At 37.7% G+C, this 17,637-nt stretch overlaps 1 protein-coding gene across 3 annotated transcripts in view; it reads left to right on the plus strand.

The window, feature by feature from the left end:
* PLCL1 (phospholipase C like 1 (inactive)) overlaps nucleotides 1–17,637 on the plus strand; it is a 212,195-nt gene that overhangs the window by 179,608 nt on the left and 14,950 nt on the right. For all 3 annotated transcript variants that reach the window (XM_039347996.1, XM_039347997.1, XM_039347998.1), the window contains exons 4-5: nucleotides 978–1,053; nucleotides 6,424–6,533. In XM_039347996.1, the coding sequence (XP_039203930.1) occupies nucleotides 978–1,053; nucleotides 6,424–6,533 (186 nt within the window). The remainder of the gene's footprint in view (nucleotides 1–977; nucleotides 1,054–6,423; nucleotides 6,534–17,637) is intronic.

A 17,637-nucleotide genomic window follows, 5' to 3' on the forward strand; every position in this document is an offset into this window, starting at 1 on the left:
CTCTCTCTCTTACTTGCCTGCTGGGAAGAAGAGGGAAAGGGAGGAAAGGGGAGGGCAGGGCAGGAGAGCTTTCCAGTGCTCTCAGCTAGATTCCCACAATCTCTGCCAGATTCAGTGGGGAAGCTGGCAGGAAGTCAGAACCCCTGCTCCCACTGCTTGTTCATCCATCCCACTGCTTGTTCATCCAACCTTGGTCATTCTATTTCTCTCTTTCTGAAAGGAAATATATCTGAAATGATGACCCAACAGGGTATGATTGTCTAGTAGCCTTTAATTCTTTGGAAATATTACATTCTAATTCTGTGTGTGTGTGTCTGTGTGTGGTGTGTATATGTGGACATGCACATGCATCCTGTTTAAAATAGGGGTAAATAGAAACAGCCTGATGTGATACTGGCTTTTTTACATTATATGAGCACTGGTTAATATGCATTTTTTTTTTTTTGCTAAATATTATGAAGGCTTACTTTCAAGTCCCATGGATCTGAATGAAACAAATCCCAAAGTATTACATTTATCCTCATGTGGATGATTGTTACTGAATAGGACTTGTCTCTTCCTTGCTGGAGATGAACAGCATCTCCCAAATTTTCTCAGAAGGATTACTTAATATGGAGAATATTAATATGGGGTCCATACTGAAGGCTCAGCATACACGGAGGATTCCATTCCCCATGTAACCTGACATACAACTTATTTAGAATTGCTCAAGAGATAGATAGCTTTGTAGTTATCTCCAGCCTTCAATTCCTACTGCTAATTACTTGTTGCATTTCCTTCTAATTGTCAGTATAATGTCTACTTGACATTAAAAAGGTTTATTGTAGTTCCCTCATCAGCACTCTTTGCATTGAATGGCAAACATTTTACAGAAATGAAAAAAACAACCTTTTTGACATGCTATGCTACATTGAACATCAAATAGTTGTGACAGAAATGATCAAACTGACATTTTCTTGTTTGATTTTCTCTAACAGATGATTCAAGAGAGCAAGTTTCTTATAGAAACAGCAGATACTGTATACGACAAAATCATTCAGTGTCAGAAAGCAGGTAACACTCTTTGATTAGTGTGTATTATAATAATTTTTATCTAAATCCAAGAAACTGTATGTATCATAAGGAGCCCAAACATTTTATAATAGGTTTGCACTATCTTGGGGCATTACATTTTTTTAAAAAATTGGATTTGAGAATTTATTTATTTGATTTCTATATCACAATTTTCATAGCACATTTTTAAATTTCTTGCAATGGTAATAGTTAAAGAACGAGCTGAGGTGGGGTGGAAAATTTCTCAAAAAGTGTAAGTGTTTTTATAATTTGTCCTGAGAAGTTCAGAAGTTCAGCTGCTGGCATCTTGGAATGACTCCTATTTGAACTCTAAGGTCAGGTGAGTGAAAAATGGAATTATACATTCTGAGTGACAAAACATTGTGTTTTTCTGCAGCACAGGCACAATAATCAATATATACTGATTGAAAGTTCAGTACTGAGCTTTTCAATTAATGCACTGTTCACATAAAGCTGAACCTTTTCTTAAGGTTGGGTTTAGTATCAGTATGCTCCCTGGATTGGTAAATGAGTGTAATGGCTCTGCATTTGTCTACCTGTGTGAAATGGAAGTAATTTCTGCTTACTCCTTAAGATCTCACATGTGTTTTTAACTGATTGTTTAATGTTCGGGTCACACATCATCTGCTGGTGTCCTGTACACATTGCTACCCCTGAATAGAAGAAAAACCATAGTAAGCCTTGGGCATGCAGACTTCTTCCTCTTTTCTCCAACTATCAGGAGGAAAATGCCAGATTCTTTCCCTTTCAGTTTTAGTCAATCATGGTGTCATCTGGATCTGGAATTGTAGCTAGCACTAATCATTTGGAATGAGTTTCTTTAAAATTGCTTGTGGTTAATATTAATCCTTTTTTGTTGCACCAAACGTACCCACTCCATTTAACTACAATATGTAGTAAAGCTTTTGAAGTCTTAGTTCTGCCCATGCAGGTAATAAAAAGAAGAACACAGAGCATATCCTAATAGCTTGGTGAAATGTATTGTACTGTACTCATGTGTGCTGCACTAAGCTGTAGTTTAAACACCCCTTTACAATTTTCTAAATAACTGTAGATGGTGAAATTTCATTACAAGATCCTGTTTAGGATATTGTGCAGTAATTAGTAGAACCAGATGGTGAAGTGTAATAATAGTGAGACATACTGTAATTCCTAAATCTTGAAGGGAATTAGGCTATGGTTTGTATTCTTCACACAATCCACCCTTACCATTAACATTCTTTTTTCAATCAAATAAGCAGAAATAAAGCAACTTTCAAGAGTAGCGCTCGAGTTTATATGGATAAAAATATACATAGAGAGATAAAAAGTATAAGGATAAAACTGATTGCATTAAGCCATGTTATATGAATGCTCGATCAAGTTCACAAAACATACCAAACCGTGAACAATTAAAATGACAGTGGCTGTGTTCACTATTGCATGCTAAGTTTGACTTCCCAGACTTGGGAATTCTGAGAATTGTAGTAACCAACACACCTGGAAGATGCTTTGTTGGGGATTGAAATGTTAAGAGAACCCAAGTAAGCTACATTTTTTCTTAGTATAATCTGTGGAAACATGAATTGTCATTCTGAAAAATTAATCAGTGAATTAGTATTTCAAAGAGTTTCATTTTTATCTGCAACAAAGCAATGTGCTACTCAAGAAATATGACAGCCTTTTAAAAATGTTAAAAGCCTTTTTCCTTCCTCGAAGCTATGTGTATATATGTGTGCATTTTGAGTCACATAACTGGGTTAGAGATTACTCTAATTAAAAAGTAGCATGTGTTTAATTAAATAGATTTTCATTAATTTAAGCTTTACAAGTGTCTATAACAAGCCTGATTACTTTGTTAGAAATGGACTTACTGTAATTATATTTTATCAACCAGATTAATATCACTGTAAGAGTTTAAAAAGACCCAGGTCATACAGTATAATTATGGCTTGAATTGATTTTAGTGAACCCAGTATTTAGCATACCCCTGCATACATTGGATAAAAGTAATTGTTTGCAGTACTGCTTGTTTTCATTTTGTTCTCAGCAATTAAGCTTTTAATTTTTTTCAGAAGGAAATAAACAAGAATAAATAAATATGTGGGAGACTGGCAGATCTGCAAATGGAGACTATGACTCTTCATGAAGCTTTGGGACAATCCGCATGTCTTTTGTGACACTCAGTGTTTGAATAGGATAAAACAGTAACCCAAATAGAAGTTAGGGGTGCAGAAGGATCAAGAATTGACGAGAAAGAGATGATTTAAAACATGGCAGACATGTGCATAGCACTGCTTAGAAATATCTTTAAAGCAGAGACATCAGTGCTGTTGCTTTAAGGCAGGGATCTTCAAACCTGGCCCTTTTATGACTTGTGGACTTCAACTCCCAGAATTCCTCAGTCAGGCACACTGGCTGAGGAATTCTGGGAGTTGAAGTCCACAAGTCATAAAAGGGTCAAGTTTGAAGTCCCCTGCTTTAAGGTATACTTTGCAGATGCAAACCTCAAATCAACTTTCACCCTTCCAATTCACATTGTTCAGGCTGTGGCTGTTCTGACGCCTTGATATTCTTCACTGCCAATAGTAACTCTCCTGAACAGTTATCTTTTTCAGAAACTGGCAAAGAAAGACACAGTAAAAGAAAAGAGCAGCTAAATAGCAAGTGCTGTGCAGAGGAAGAAACATGGGGAAATAGGGAAACTGTCCTTAGGGACCTACATTCAGGAATGTAAATTCCAACTCCTCAGATTCCCAAGTCCCAAAAAAGAAATTTTAAAAGTTGAATTCCACTTCAACCCCTGATATTTTTTTTTTATTAAACTTTACTAAATCTTGCATTCTTCAAAATATCCTGAGGTAACTTTGTATATGATTACTGGATATCATCAGTTTTTCCTGGAAAGATTGCTTGATTCTTTCATTGGAAGAATAGCTACCCAGGTTAAAGCTTTATAGTCATTCCTGTTTTTTTCAAATGGCATGAACTACCCTATAATTCATAACTTAATAAATGATTCATTGTAAAACCATAATTTGCACTGCATTTTAGATTTGTTATTTATTTGCATTTTACTGCATTTGCTTTTTATTTATTTCTTAATTTTTCTTTGTAATTTCTCTAAAATTCCTAATTTAAAAAAGTTCCCAAGTGCACCTACAATACATGCTTTCCCCCCAAATAAATGGCCTTCTTATGGGAAACAGTAATGAGCTGAACCTTTGCCACATCACTGCAACAGTGGCAAAAGTTCTAGTCCTGCTCTTGATATGTTGGACATAATCTTTGCTCTCACAGGTTCATGAAGAAAAGATGTTAATTGAATGTATGATGTCTTCTCCAGGCTACAATAATATGTTGCAGCAAGAGGGAGTATTGATCACTCTTGCCTAGCTAAGCAAGGTTGTCTGGTTAGTACTTGGATGGGCAACTACTAAGAAATATAGGCTAATTGGAAAAGTCAAACAAAGGGAAGAAACTATTTGCCAGGAAAATTACATTGGCACATGGATACAGGCATTAAGAATTTAATTTTGTCTCAAAGAAGACTCCTTTTTTATTCAGCAAAGCACCATCACTTTAATCCTAAAGTTATTTTCCTTAAAAAAAAGAATATGATATTTCTGTGTTCAGGAGCAGGACAGTCTTTTGAATCAGAATCACATCTGGAATTTTAAAAGGTCATGAGCACTCTCACAAAATGGCTACCATGGGAGATTTACCTGTTTCATAAATAGTTGCCATAATGAGCATGATCAGTCACATTAACAGAAAGCAAACTACGTGGGAATATTTCCAGTGTTTTAAGTTGCCAACACATGGCTCTATTAATACCCTAAAAGATCTGACATGTTCTTTAGAATCTGCTTCTTTGCTTCAGTTGGTGGAAAACTACTGTTAAAAGAAAAAGTCAATATTCATAAAATGAACCTTCTGTGAGTACTCTTTAAGTAGCATTCCATAATTGAATTTTTGACTGCTGAAAAAGTTCTTCCAATTGAAACTTGTCACTGAAATTATGATGACTATATTGACTGTATTATATTGTGCATTGCTGGTCCCAAAAATGTAAGAAGGTAAACCAAGAACTGTTTCGTGTGATTAAGAAAAAAAGAATCAACCCGTGATATCAACCATTACATTTCATATAACAAATTCTGATTAAGGATATTCAATATATCATTCAAAGGGAATTACTGTCCAGCTTGACATTTCACAGAAAATGGGTCACAAAATTGATGCGTTTCAGTGATAGAAAGTTAATAACAAGATGTGTTCTTTTGCATGCCAACACTAGAGATAAAAGTTTCAAAAATTGAAATTTGCCAGCAATTACTGTCATGGTGTGATAAGGAAGGTGAAGAATTGTTTCAAAGTATTGTGATAGCCATAAAACACAGGCTCATTATTATGACACAGAAATGAAGCTTCAGTCCGTGGAATATGATCACAAAGCTTTAACTGGAGGTGGAGATGGGGAAATCAAAACCCAGGAAAATTCATAATCTTTTGGGGATGCAGATGTATAATTCACATGGATTTTCTTGAACCTGGCACCACTTATCAACTCAGTGCTATACTGCAACACATAAAACTTGGGTATGATTGAAAAATGTTCAAATTTAGAACTACAAGGAATATTTTTTTTTTGCAATACGATAATGCTAGCTAGGTCTCACATTTAACCCAAAAGACCATTTCAGTTGCAAAGTGGATCTCATCATGTTATCTTCTCCACCAAATAGTTCAGAATTAGCAGCATATAACTTCTTCATTCCCCAAAATTGAAGAAATATCTTTGCAAACATCTGCTGGATTCAAATGAAGAGGTGGAAAAGACATTTAGGACGTTGAAGAAAGTTATTTTGTTATGGTTTTAAGAACATTGTCCATTGTTGGCAGAATCATGTAGAGAATGGTGATGATTATGTGGAGAAATACAGTAAATATTGGCAACAAGAAAGCTTGTTCCAAGGATTATTTTCTTGTTTCATTTATCCAAGTATCCCCGTTCAAACTAAAGTTATGGAGCTGGAGCCATTACTTTTCATTCAACCTTTGTAGATTGCTTGCTTACTTACAAGGTTGCAGGATCTAAAGTATTGCTGCAATAAGTGGTGCTAGTTTTTTTTGGTATTTTGGAGCATAGTAGTTATAAATTAATTATTGTTTTATTAAAATACGCTTTTAAAACTTAGGCAGGGAAACTGCTGTTCACCAGGATTATGTTTGAAGGCACACAGGTTTTGCCAGCACCAGATTGTTTATCTATTATATGTAAAACTTCATGGATCATAATAAAGACTTTTCAAAAATTTACTTTCCTTCAATAACTGCCTGTAATTACTTTGCCACATATTTTGTTAGGTATGGAGCTCCATGAAGAACTACATAACTTAGGAACAAAGGAAGGCCTAAAAGGAAGAAAACTCAGCAAAGCAATTGAGAGTTTTGCGTGGAATATCACTGTGCTGAAGGTAAATGTAAACTGAACTGTTTTCCTTCTGTAAAAAGTCTGTTTTGGCTATGTGAGCTACTGATACAATATTTTTTTTCTCCCCACAAACAAATAAGGAGTATTGAGCAAATAAGAAGAACATGCTTACAGATAACAAGCTACTAAAGTAATTCTTAGTCAAATAAAAATTTATTGGCTTGGGTATAGTACAGTTCAAACCAGAATCAGTTGTTTTGCTTCTATGGATACCAAGGAGTAGGCTTCTGTTGTCTCTGCAAAAAAATCACTTGAAAGGCTCTCTTTTTCTCCGAGGTCTAGCATGCAGTACCTAGGAAAAGATCTTCTTTGTTGCTAAAGACATCCACAGTACTTTTATGCTACCTCTAGCAATCTATCTATGGCTCCCGCAAGCAGACAAAAACTTTGTAATTGTTGAAACCAGATTCTTGGGGGAATGTGTTACTCAGTGTGTTTGTCTCTTGCTTTTCTATTTCTGTCAGGCGCTTCTAAGCGAGCATTGCTCTTTGGTGTTCTTTGCAGAAAAGAAAGCTTGATTGGGTCTATTAGCAATAGCCCTTAGACTTATATACCGCTTCACACTGCTTTACAGCCCTCTCTACGCGGTTTACAGAGTCAGCATCTTGTCCCCAACAATCTGGGTCCTCTTTTTACTGACCTTGGAAGGATGGAAGGCAGAGTCAACCTTAAGCTGGTCAGGATCGAACTCCTGGTGCGAGCAGTGAGTTAGCCTGTAGTACTGCATTCTAACCACTGTACCACCACGGCTCTTTAGGACACATAATGTCCATGCACTTTGTGACATAACCTGCTAAAGTTTTGCTCTCAAAAAATAATAGAGAGCCTGCCTCTTAGAAGCCATTTACTTTGGCTCTTCTATTTGGTGTGCAACCAGTAGGGAACCATAGCAGAAATATTATTTCAGCCATGTAGCCTTCAGATGTGACAGTATTATCACAGCACTGAATGCAGATAGACTCACCAAATCTAAAATATTGTGAGAAGAAAAAAGAAACTTTATTGCCAAGGCTTCATTAGTCCACTATCGGTAGAAAAAAGAGTACATTCCTGTCATCATGGGTATGTTTCTGAACTTTTATACTCCCCCCCCCCCAAAAAAAACTTTTAACAAAAAAGGGAGCATTTTCAAATAATAACTTACTGTTATTAATTATTTTGCTGGCTGTGGACAAAATTACTTGATTGGATTGTGAGTTATTATTACCCAAGTCTGTAACTCATTACAAGTCGAACTATCCAGTCTTTAAAAATTTAACCAGTTCTGCGGTTTTTACTCTCTATTAGAATTGAAAAAAAAATCTACCATTGTAGATGATTTGTATGCTCTGTCTAGCATTGATTAGAGAGAATGAAGCCCCAAATGGCAACATGTTTTCCTAATATCCAAGCGAGAATCAGATTTTATGAGGAAAACACATTTTTGTGTATATGTACACAGACCATCTCCTTTAAATACCCAGTTACCTCAATGGAGCAATATGTTTTCTGAGGAGAAAAAAAAATTGAACTTGTTCAGAGTAAACATGCATAAGATTGTACTGTAATTAGTTATTGTTTTCCCCATTCATCTTCTGGATTCAAAACAGTTTCTAGGAAAAAAAGATTAGAAAAGAACTTTTCTTTGGAATGCAGCTGCCAATATGAATACTTCCAGATGGGGAATTTTTTTCAGTCTAAGAGCCATTTGCTCATCCTGAGAGCTTCTGGGGAACCCTATGCTGGGGAAGGAGGGATACATGCATACGTGTATCTCTTAATATCATACAACATTTTCCCTCGTTATTTCTGCAAATACATTTATATCTGCCAGTGCACTTTCCCACCACTGTCCTATGCACACTTCCACACTTGTCTACATCTATCTCCCTTGTTTTCCTATTCATAAATATCTTTCCACATCCACATGACCTCCATATTCTCATCCCTGAAAAGAAGGGTTTTGCGGGTCCCAGTGTTTTGTTTTCGGTGGGAAATGGGTCCAAGTGGCTCTTTGAGTGTTTTGGGTTGCCTACCCCTGGTCAAGACTTTGAAACATCCCCTCTTTAAAAAAAATTAACATTGACAAAGTAGCATTTTGTTTCTAGAAATGTATAAAAAAATGCTAGGCCTACAGGGTGTCCAAGAACAAGAAGCATCCAGGTTGCCTTACAAAAATGCCAGCAAAAGGGATTCATGTGTCACAATGAAGAGAACAGAATGAGTAGAGCTGACTGTGGCCTTCCAAATCATTTTTTGTGGTTTACCACAAATACTTTGTAGGTGCTGAGGATCCTGAGCAGCAAGGCCTGGCCGCTAAGCCTCAGATAGGCAAACAGTTTAGGGCATGTAAAGTGTTCTAGGAAGAGAAGCATCGTGGTGGAAGCAGCACTGAAACTCATGTCAGCTCAACTTGTGCATTTCCCAATAAAAGGACAGAAGAGTGCTACTTATATTCCAGTTTTCTGGGCACAAGGTGAGACTTACTAGGAAAGGCAGTCCAGGAGGCTGTCGAGCCTAAGGGAAAAATAGAAGGGCTATGTGTAGCCAGTCTATGCAAGGGTTTCACCATGACAAAGGCAACAAGCAAGCAAGTTAAATCTCTTCTAGATGAAGGCAAGAAAGATTGTGCCAGGCAGAAAGAGGAAAGCAAAAAAAAAAAAAGATGTAAAGAAAGATCTCTCTACCCAGCTAAGAAAAAGGAGAAAGAGAAAAGCAGGATTTTTGTACCTCTCAATAGGTTGAAATTCCTAGATTATATCCTCTTAGATATGATCTTGAAAAAAATATTACATATCAGCTCAGTAATAAAACCAAATATTTTCAAGTTATTAGATATTTTTGAATCAGTGTATAAGGCTTCAGTATTACAGCCCAGAAGCTAATGAAGTAGTCTGAATATGGCAGTTGTCGTGATTTGCATTTGGTGGACAATATCTTCTCATTCAGATTTAAATCCAGTTTAGTAAACTATTCATTGGAGTGACTACTTTTCAGAAATAAGAAATGTCAGAATCTTTGGGTGATTACAACTGAGCACTGGGAATCATTGACTCAGCAAATGACAAACTGCTTATTCATTGCAATAGGCATCTTTTCTTAAAAAATGGTGGAGGTTTATTTCAAGCCACATCTGCACAACCTTGATTATCTATTAGTGTCCCTTTGAACAAGGTTGTGGTTTCCAAGATGGAAAGAGAGTTTTGGAATTGTAAGACAAAGAACTTGAAAAGGAAACAGACTTGTGCCTGAGGTTTGTTTTATCCAGTCCTGGAGCTAAGTTCAAATCTTTTCTGCAAATATTCAAGATCAGACCAAGTTAAGAATAATCCTTCCCCTGGTAACTCAATGAGAATGGAGAGAAGGAGTGGGAAAAAGAGAGAAGGAAATCGTAAAAATGTGAGAGGAAGCAAGGTTTTGCTAATGGTTAGCTTTAGCTCTTTGTAGATTATCCGGGACAGAACGTTCTCTTCAACAAAAACAGGATTCAAGCTATCTGTAAATAAAAAATTATGGAATATGCCTTTCCTTATTGTAAACTAGGCCAATAAATGCATAAAATTTCTAGTTTTAAAATAATGAGGAGATAGACAGGGTTCCCTCATCTCCAAGACCTCCAATATAAGAGAGGAAATACATTTTCCCCTTATCATGGAGGAGAAGGATATCCAGTTTTGGATATCTTTCCAGATAGATTTTCTCTCAAGGAAAAGGGGCTCATTGTGTGTTGATGCCAACAACCACTAGCAAAAGATGAAGAGGGGATTTTGCAGTCCCCCCTTTGCCTTGACCCTTGCAAAAATTCAGTGCATATTAATGGGGAACGCTTTGGGAATTGGAACAGGAGGGGGAGTGTCAAAATATTCTAGTAACATGGATCTTTCATGAATCACAGTAATTCATGGGTTAACTTTTGCTGGGCATAGGAAAAAAAACATACAGTGGATTTCAGCTGCCTAATATAAGAATTAGCAAGTCAGTTACCATCACTCTGTAAAGTAGTATACTGTGTTTTATTGTAAACAGTAAGTATAGCCCATGGGTAGGCAATCTCGGCTCTTTTATGACTCATGGATTTCAATTCCCAGAATAGCTGACTCAGGAATTCTGGGAGTTGAAGTCCATGAGTCATAAAAGAGCCGAGGTTGCCCACCACTGGTATAGCCTAACAGAATATTCCCTTAGATTTACAAACTTAATATTGATTTTCTATGTTGTTTATGATAAAGAAGGCTTGCCGAGATAATGTATCTCCCTTAGGAAGATAAAGTAAAATCTATTTGTTTTCTTCCTTTGGAAAGAAAAAAAATCCAAACCTTCAGGCAACCATTGACTTCATTTATTTGATAGTCAACACAAACCTGTAGCAGAGTTTTTCCTGCGAAAATAAAAGGTCACGTTTGATAATGAACTTGAATTATTTATCATAACTAGACACATCCTAACAAAAAGTTGAATGCATATGTACAAAAAGCATATGTTGATCCCTCCACTGCAGTAAGAGCTGATTTGCAATTGTTTACAGAAATATTGCTTCCATTTGGAAAACTGGGATCAGTTATTTCATAAACTAGTTTAAAAGGAAAACTGATTTAATCTTATTGAATTATAAAGGAATGATCAGAATTCAAGCAGTATGTCCACATGGAGTTGGAAGGACAGGTTGTCAGGCATCCATTCCCCATCCCACGATCCAAAGGTATCTCCTAGCACCTTTTTGGTGGCTTCCAGAGCAGGCTGCAGGAAATTGAGCTAAAATGTTAGTTTTATTTTGCATGCTGTAGTGGTGGTCATAATGTCTCTGCAGCTCCCCAGAATGGGGCATTTTTCATGAGGGGTTAACAAGCAAAAGTATATATTCCCGCACTAGAATAGATTTTAATAATGGCCCTTGACATGGGCCTTTTAAAGAGCTGCAACATAGATAGTTAATAGATTACATTACATGGCTTTTTGTTGACAGATTTACAAACATCTTTGTGAGTGCTTCATTTTGTTTGTTCACAGCACCAGGCTATCATTTACAAAGCTAAAAATAAGCATGTGTCTGCATGGTTTTATTAATGTGCAAGACAGTGTTCTCAACGGGCTTTGAGTTGATTATTTTCTAGCTGCGGGAAATTGTGGATTAATTCTTCACAATAATTTCAAGGTAGTATCGGTTTCCTCAAGGTGGTAGTTAATAAACCTGAGTCGTTCCCCCTCCCCTCCCCTCACAATGTCTCCAGGCTGCCAGTGCCAGTTATTCCATTAGAAAGCAGGCATCACTTCTGCTTCAAATAATGTCAGTCCATCAAACTTTATTGCAGATCACTGATCCAGACTTCAAAATAAAGTTATGTATATAGTACAAATTACAATGCAACTTGCATAATGGAAAAGTCCTGTAGTTGTGCATAGCCTATTTTGCTGTCAATAGTATGCAGATTTAGAAGCCACAAATACAGACTTTGCAATTGCAACAGTTATCTTGGGATCTTTATCTGTAGGCTTACTTTCTCAGAGGTTTTACCAGTGTATAAGGAGCAAAACGGAAAAGGCCAGTGCATAGCACAATTCAATATGTGGCTAAAGGAATGGTGTAAAGGGGAAGGCTTTGGATATATTAGTCACGATGTCAGTAGCTGGTCCAATCAAAAGATGTACAAAAGAGATGGTTTGCATCCATCAAAAAAAGGGACTGAGTTACTCGGCTATAAATTCACAGATTTTCTGGAGGGAAATTTAAACTAAACAGCGGGGACAGGGAGTTAATTGATACGGAACAACCCTGTCCCCGGCAATTTAAAAACTATAGGGCTATCAGTGCATGTAGCACAGATGTGTGTGTGGACAAGAATACCAACCTTGCTACCAATCAAAATGAAGCCTCTAATAGCGAGTGCCATATAAAGTGCACTAACCAAATAGGTGGTAAGACAATAGGGGAACTCAGGCACCACACAGGTTATGTAGAAAGGAAACACAGGGCCACCCACAAAGGACTCAAATGTTTATACACCAATGCACAAAGTATGAACAGCAAACAGGGTGAACTAGAAATTCAGGTTAATGAGGGCAGATACGATATTGTTGCCATTACGGAAACATGGTGGGATGAAACTCACACATGGAACACACAGCTAGAGGGATTTAAATTATTTAAAAGAAACAGACCAAATAAAAGAGGAGGTGGAGTTGCTCTCTATATAAGAAATAACTACATCTTCACAGAAATAGAGTACAACAATGATAAAAACTGTCTTGAATGCATTTGGGTCAATATAAAAGGGGGGGGGAAATGACATTGCCATAGGTGTATACTACAGACCACCCAACCAAACAGAGGAAATAGATGAACTTTTTGCTAGTCAGCTAACTAAGGTATGTAGGAAGCACATCACAATAGTAATGGGGGACTTTAACTACCCTGACATCAACTGGGAGACAAACTCCGCACCAAGTGGAAGATCAAACAGGTTCCTGGCAAACCTAGCAGACAACTTTGTCTCCCAAAAAGTAGAGAATGGAACTAGGGGATTAGCCATTTTGGATCTAATTCTCACTAACAGAGATGAAATGATAGACGGTGTTGGAGCCATAGGAACCCTGGGAGGAAGTGATCATGCAATATTAGAATTCAACATTATAGAAGCACAACAATAGAACACAGTCAAACTAGAGTCTTGGACTTCAAGAGAGCTAATTTCAATAAACTTAGAGAGGGCTTGGGAAGGATTCCATGGATGAGAATCCTCAAGGGGAAAACAACTCAAGAAGCTTGGGAAATTTTGAAAAATGAGATAATAAAAGCACAGTCTAGCACAATACCAACAAAGAGGAAAAATAACAGCTCTCAAAAGAAACCAGCATGGCTGCATAAAGAACTCTCTGACAAATTGAAAGATAAAAAGGACAAGTATAGAAAGTGGAAAGAGGGGAACATAACTAAGTCAGAATATCAGCAAATAGCCCGAGCCTGCAAAGATGAAGTGAAGAAAGCCAAGGCTCAAAATGAACTGAGGCTTGCGACCAAAGTCAAAAATAACAAAAAAAGCTTCTTTCAACATGTAAAACAAGAAAAAAGTGAAGGAAATGATTGGTCCATTAGTGGGTGGAAGTGGCAAGAAGGTGACAAGCAACAGGGAGAAAGCAGAACTATTTAACTCATTTTTTGCATCTGTCTTTACACAAAGGGAAAAAACAGACCAACCTATCAAAAATAGTGCACAAAAAACAAAACAGAAACACAAGTTAAGATAGGCAAGAAAATCGTTAGTGAGCACCTGTCCAGCCTAGATGAGTCAAATCGCCAGGACAGACGGATTACACCCCAGAGTTCTCAAGAACTGGCAGATGTGATATCGGAGCCACTGAACTATATTTTTCAAAGATCCTGGAACACAGGGGAACTACCAGAGGACTGGAAAAGAGCTGATGTAGTTCCCATCCTCAAAAAAGGAAAAAAAATGGATCCAGGAAATTACAGACCTATCAGCCTGACCTCAATACCTGGGAAGATCCTGGAAAAGATAATCAAACAACGAATCAACGAACACCTAGAGGCAAACAAAGTCATTACTAAAAGCCAACATGGGTTTGTCAAAAATAGATCATGCCAGACAAATCTTATTGCATTCTTTGACCAAGTGACAAAATTAGTGGATCAGAGGAATGCTGTGGACATAATTTACTTGGACTTCAGTAAGGCATTTGATAAAGTAGATCACAACCTACTACTTGACAAGATAGAAAAATGTGGGGTAGACAGAACCACCACCAGATGGATCCGTAGCTGGCATGACCGGCCCGTACTCAGCGAGTGGTCCTCAATGGAACTGCATCTATATGGAGGGAAGTGTGTAGTGGGGTGCCCCAGGGCTCTGTTCTTGGCCCAGTGCTCTTCAACATCTTCATCAACGATTTGGATGAAGGGATAGATGGGGACCTCATCAAATTTGCAGACGACACCAAGCTGGCAGGAATAGCCAACACTCCAGAAGACAGGCTTAAGATACAGAAGGATCTGGACAGACTTGAACACTGGGCACTAACTAACAAAATGAAATTCAATGGTGAAAAAAGCAAGGTTCTACATTTAGGCAAGAAAAACCAAATGCACAAGTACAGCATAGGTGGCACCATGCTCAATAGTAGTAACTGTGAGAGGGACCTCGGAGTCCTAGTAGACAATCACTTAAATATGAGCCAGCAGTGTGCTGCAGCTGCCAAAAAGGCCAACACAGTGCTAGGCTGCATTAACAGAGGGATAGAATCAAGATCACGTGAAGTATTAATACCACTTTACAATGCCTTGGTAAGGCCACACTTGGAATACTGCATCCAGTTTTGGTCACCACGATGTAAAAAAGATGTTGAGACTCTAGAAAGAGTACGAGAAGAGCAACAAAGATGATTAGGGGACTGGAGGCTAAAACATATAAGGAACGGTTGCGAGAATTGGGTATGTCTAGTTTAACGAAGAGAAGGACAAGGGGACATGAAGCAGTATTCCAATATCTCAGGGGCTGCCATAAAGAGAGGGAATTAAGCTATTTTCCAAAGCACCTGAAGGCAGGACAAGAAGCAACGGGTGGAAACTAATCAAGGAGAGAAGCAACCTAGAACTAAGGAGAAACTTCCTGACAGTTAGAACAATTAATCAGTGGAACAGCTTGCCTCCAGAAGCAGTAAATGCTCCAACACTGGAAGTTTTTAAGAAGAGACTGGACAGCCATTTGTCCGAAATGGTGTAGGGTTTCCTGCCCGAGCAGGGGGTTGGACTAGATGACCTCCAAGGTCCCTTCCAACTTTACTACTATTACTATTGCCTAAAGAAATTGCGTATGAAATTCTATCCAAACTAGAAATGAGCTAAGGGTGTTAGTAGATCATTGTGGATGTCTTGGTACAAAAGGACAGGATCCCATGATTCAATGCTCCCATCCTAGCAGGGACAAAGCATTTCAGGACAGGGACTTTTGTGGCTTTGCACTTCAGCACCGCTGATGGTAAATTATTAAATTTCAGTAGCATACAGATAGTCCTTGAGTTATGACTATAATTGAGACCATAATTTCAGTCATAAATCATGATGATCGTAAAGTAGGTAATCACGTGAATAGACCTGATTTTATGATTTTTTTTCTTTGTGTAGTGGTTGTTAAGCAAATGCAATGATTATAATGTGAATCCACAGTCATTAATCAAAGTCATTGAGGAGTGTGATGGCTGATGTGGTTAGGACACTGGGTTGGAGATTAGCAAGCCTGCATCTGAGACCTGAGTGCTGATGCGTGGTGAGGTGAACTCCCATCATTCGCTCCATTTTTTGCCATCCCTAAGCCAACATCCCATTCTTGCGAGATGTAGCGAAGACAAGGTTTCCAAAGGATTGTGAGAATGGGGTGCCGGATTGCAGAAAGAATGGGATACCAGCAGTGGTGGGATTTAGCCGGTTTGTAACACTTCGGCAGAACCAGCAGCTAATTTTTTTGTTGCCCAGGTGCAGGATGGACTTCCAGAAACAGCATCCACACAGAAAACCAGTTGTTCACATATTTGAATCCCACCACTGAATACCGGGTTAAAGAATGGTGTGAGGCAGTGGAGATGAGCAGGGAAGAGCAGAGCATGTGAAGCTCAGGGTGGTGAAGGCAATTGGGGCTTTGCAGAATGGTATGGCAACTCTGGCCATGATATGAGGCTGGAGGCAGCATTTCTCAATGGCAGCAGTGGCTAAAGCAGAGGCCTGGGGGAAGTGGTAGCCAGCTGGAGACTCCAGGCCTCTACTTTAGCCCCAGACCCGGCACTGCCACCACCACATACTAATGTGCAAGGTGGCAAAACAGCATAGATGGGGAGATAGGCAGGCGGGGAGAGTTACAGCAGCTTTGTAGTCATTTATACTGGCAGGCTGACAAGTGCCCTGTTTTTGATCACATAACTATGGGAGTACTGTAATGGCCTTAATTTTGGCCATGGGTTGTAAGTCCATTTTTTCAGTGTTGTTTTAATTTTGAATGGACTCTGAATGAATGGTTGTAAATCAAGGACTACCTATAATTTGATCAAACAGGGCTCTTCTGAAGTTGTTATACTAGTGGTTTTTGCACTCATCCACTTCATTCAGCATGTGGTCTTTATATATGTGCCAGATCTAAAACAAATCCTTCCAGTTCTCAAGGAAGAAAATAAAGGAAGTTGCATCAGCTGCCTATTATTTTCCCATTGTTTTGAAAAGAAAAAAAAATGGTTGGCCGGATTGTTCAGACACTTTATTCTAGCTAGAGCTGATCTCTCTTTTATTTTAATCAATAATTCCATTTTACGTATTTTAGAGAGGCAAACCAATATTAGCAAATAACCCTATGTTACCTTACACAACATCAAAGGTCACATTGAGTTCTATACTTTAAGAAGAAGCATGTGTCCTTATAGCAATTATACCAACCTTGTTAGCTGCAACAATTTTTAAACAAGAACTTTGATCCCAATACTTTCAGACAGATAATTTGTCAAATCAGTGTTTTAGTAAACATAAACAGTCCTTCTTTTTCCCTTCCTATCATTTTTATCTTGTCTCGTTCCTTTCAGATTATAAGCCTTAGAATAAGCCACCATGGGAAATCCTTTTTGAGCGAAACTGTAGGAAAAAGACAAGGCCAAGAATAAACAGGAAATTAAAAAGAATCTAGCCTCAGAAAGGTGTCTGGAGAAAAATAAAAGTTTGAAAGATGAGAAGAGATCCATGCTGCAATGGACAGAGCAGCCTTGAATTCACAATTGCTACCCAAAAGAAGCAATTGAGATTGATCTTCACAGACCTGATGTTCTGCCATCCTGAGTTGAACACTGAAGTAAAATAAGGCAATGATATTAATAATAATAATAATAATAATAATAATAATAATAATAATAATAATAATAATAATAAATCTTTTAATTCCTCAAAATAATAAATCTTTAAATTCCTCAATTTTATAATTTAAGACAAATTATATCACGGGTCTGTAGCCTTTTTGCCTTCAAGGATTATGTTAGGGGTGATCGTATAAATTGTAAAAGGAACCAGCAAAAGTAAATATAATTTCATTTTCATTAAAACTAAATTAACTCTAGTATATATT

This window comes from Crotalus tigris, unplaced genomic scaffold, assembly GCF_016545835.1.
Source record: "Crotalus tigris isolate CLP2741 ecotype Arizona unplaced genomic scaffold, ASM1654583v1 scf7180000018105.1476442, whole genome shotgun sequence".
NCBI lineage: Eukaryota > Metazoa > Chordata > Lepidosauria > Squamata > Viperidae > Crotalus > Crotalus tigris.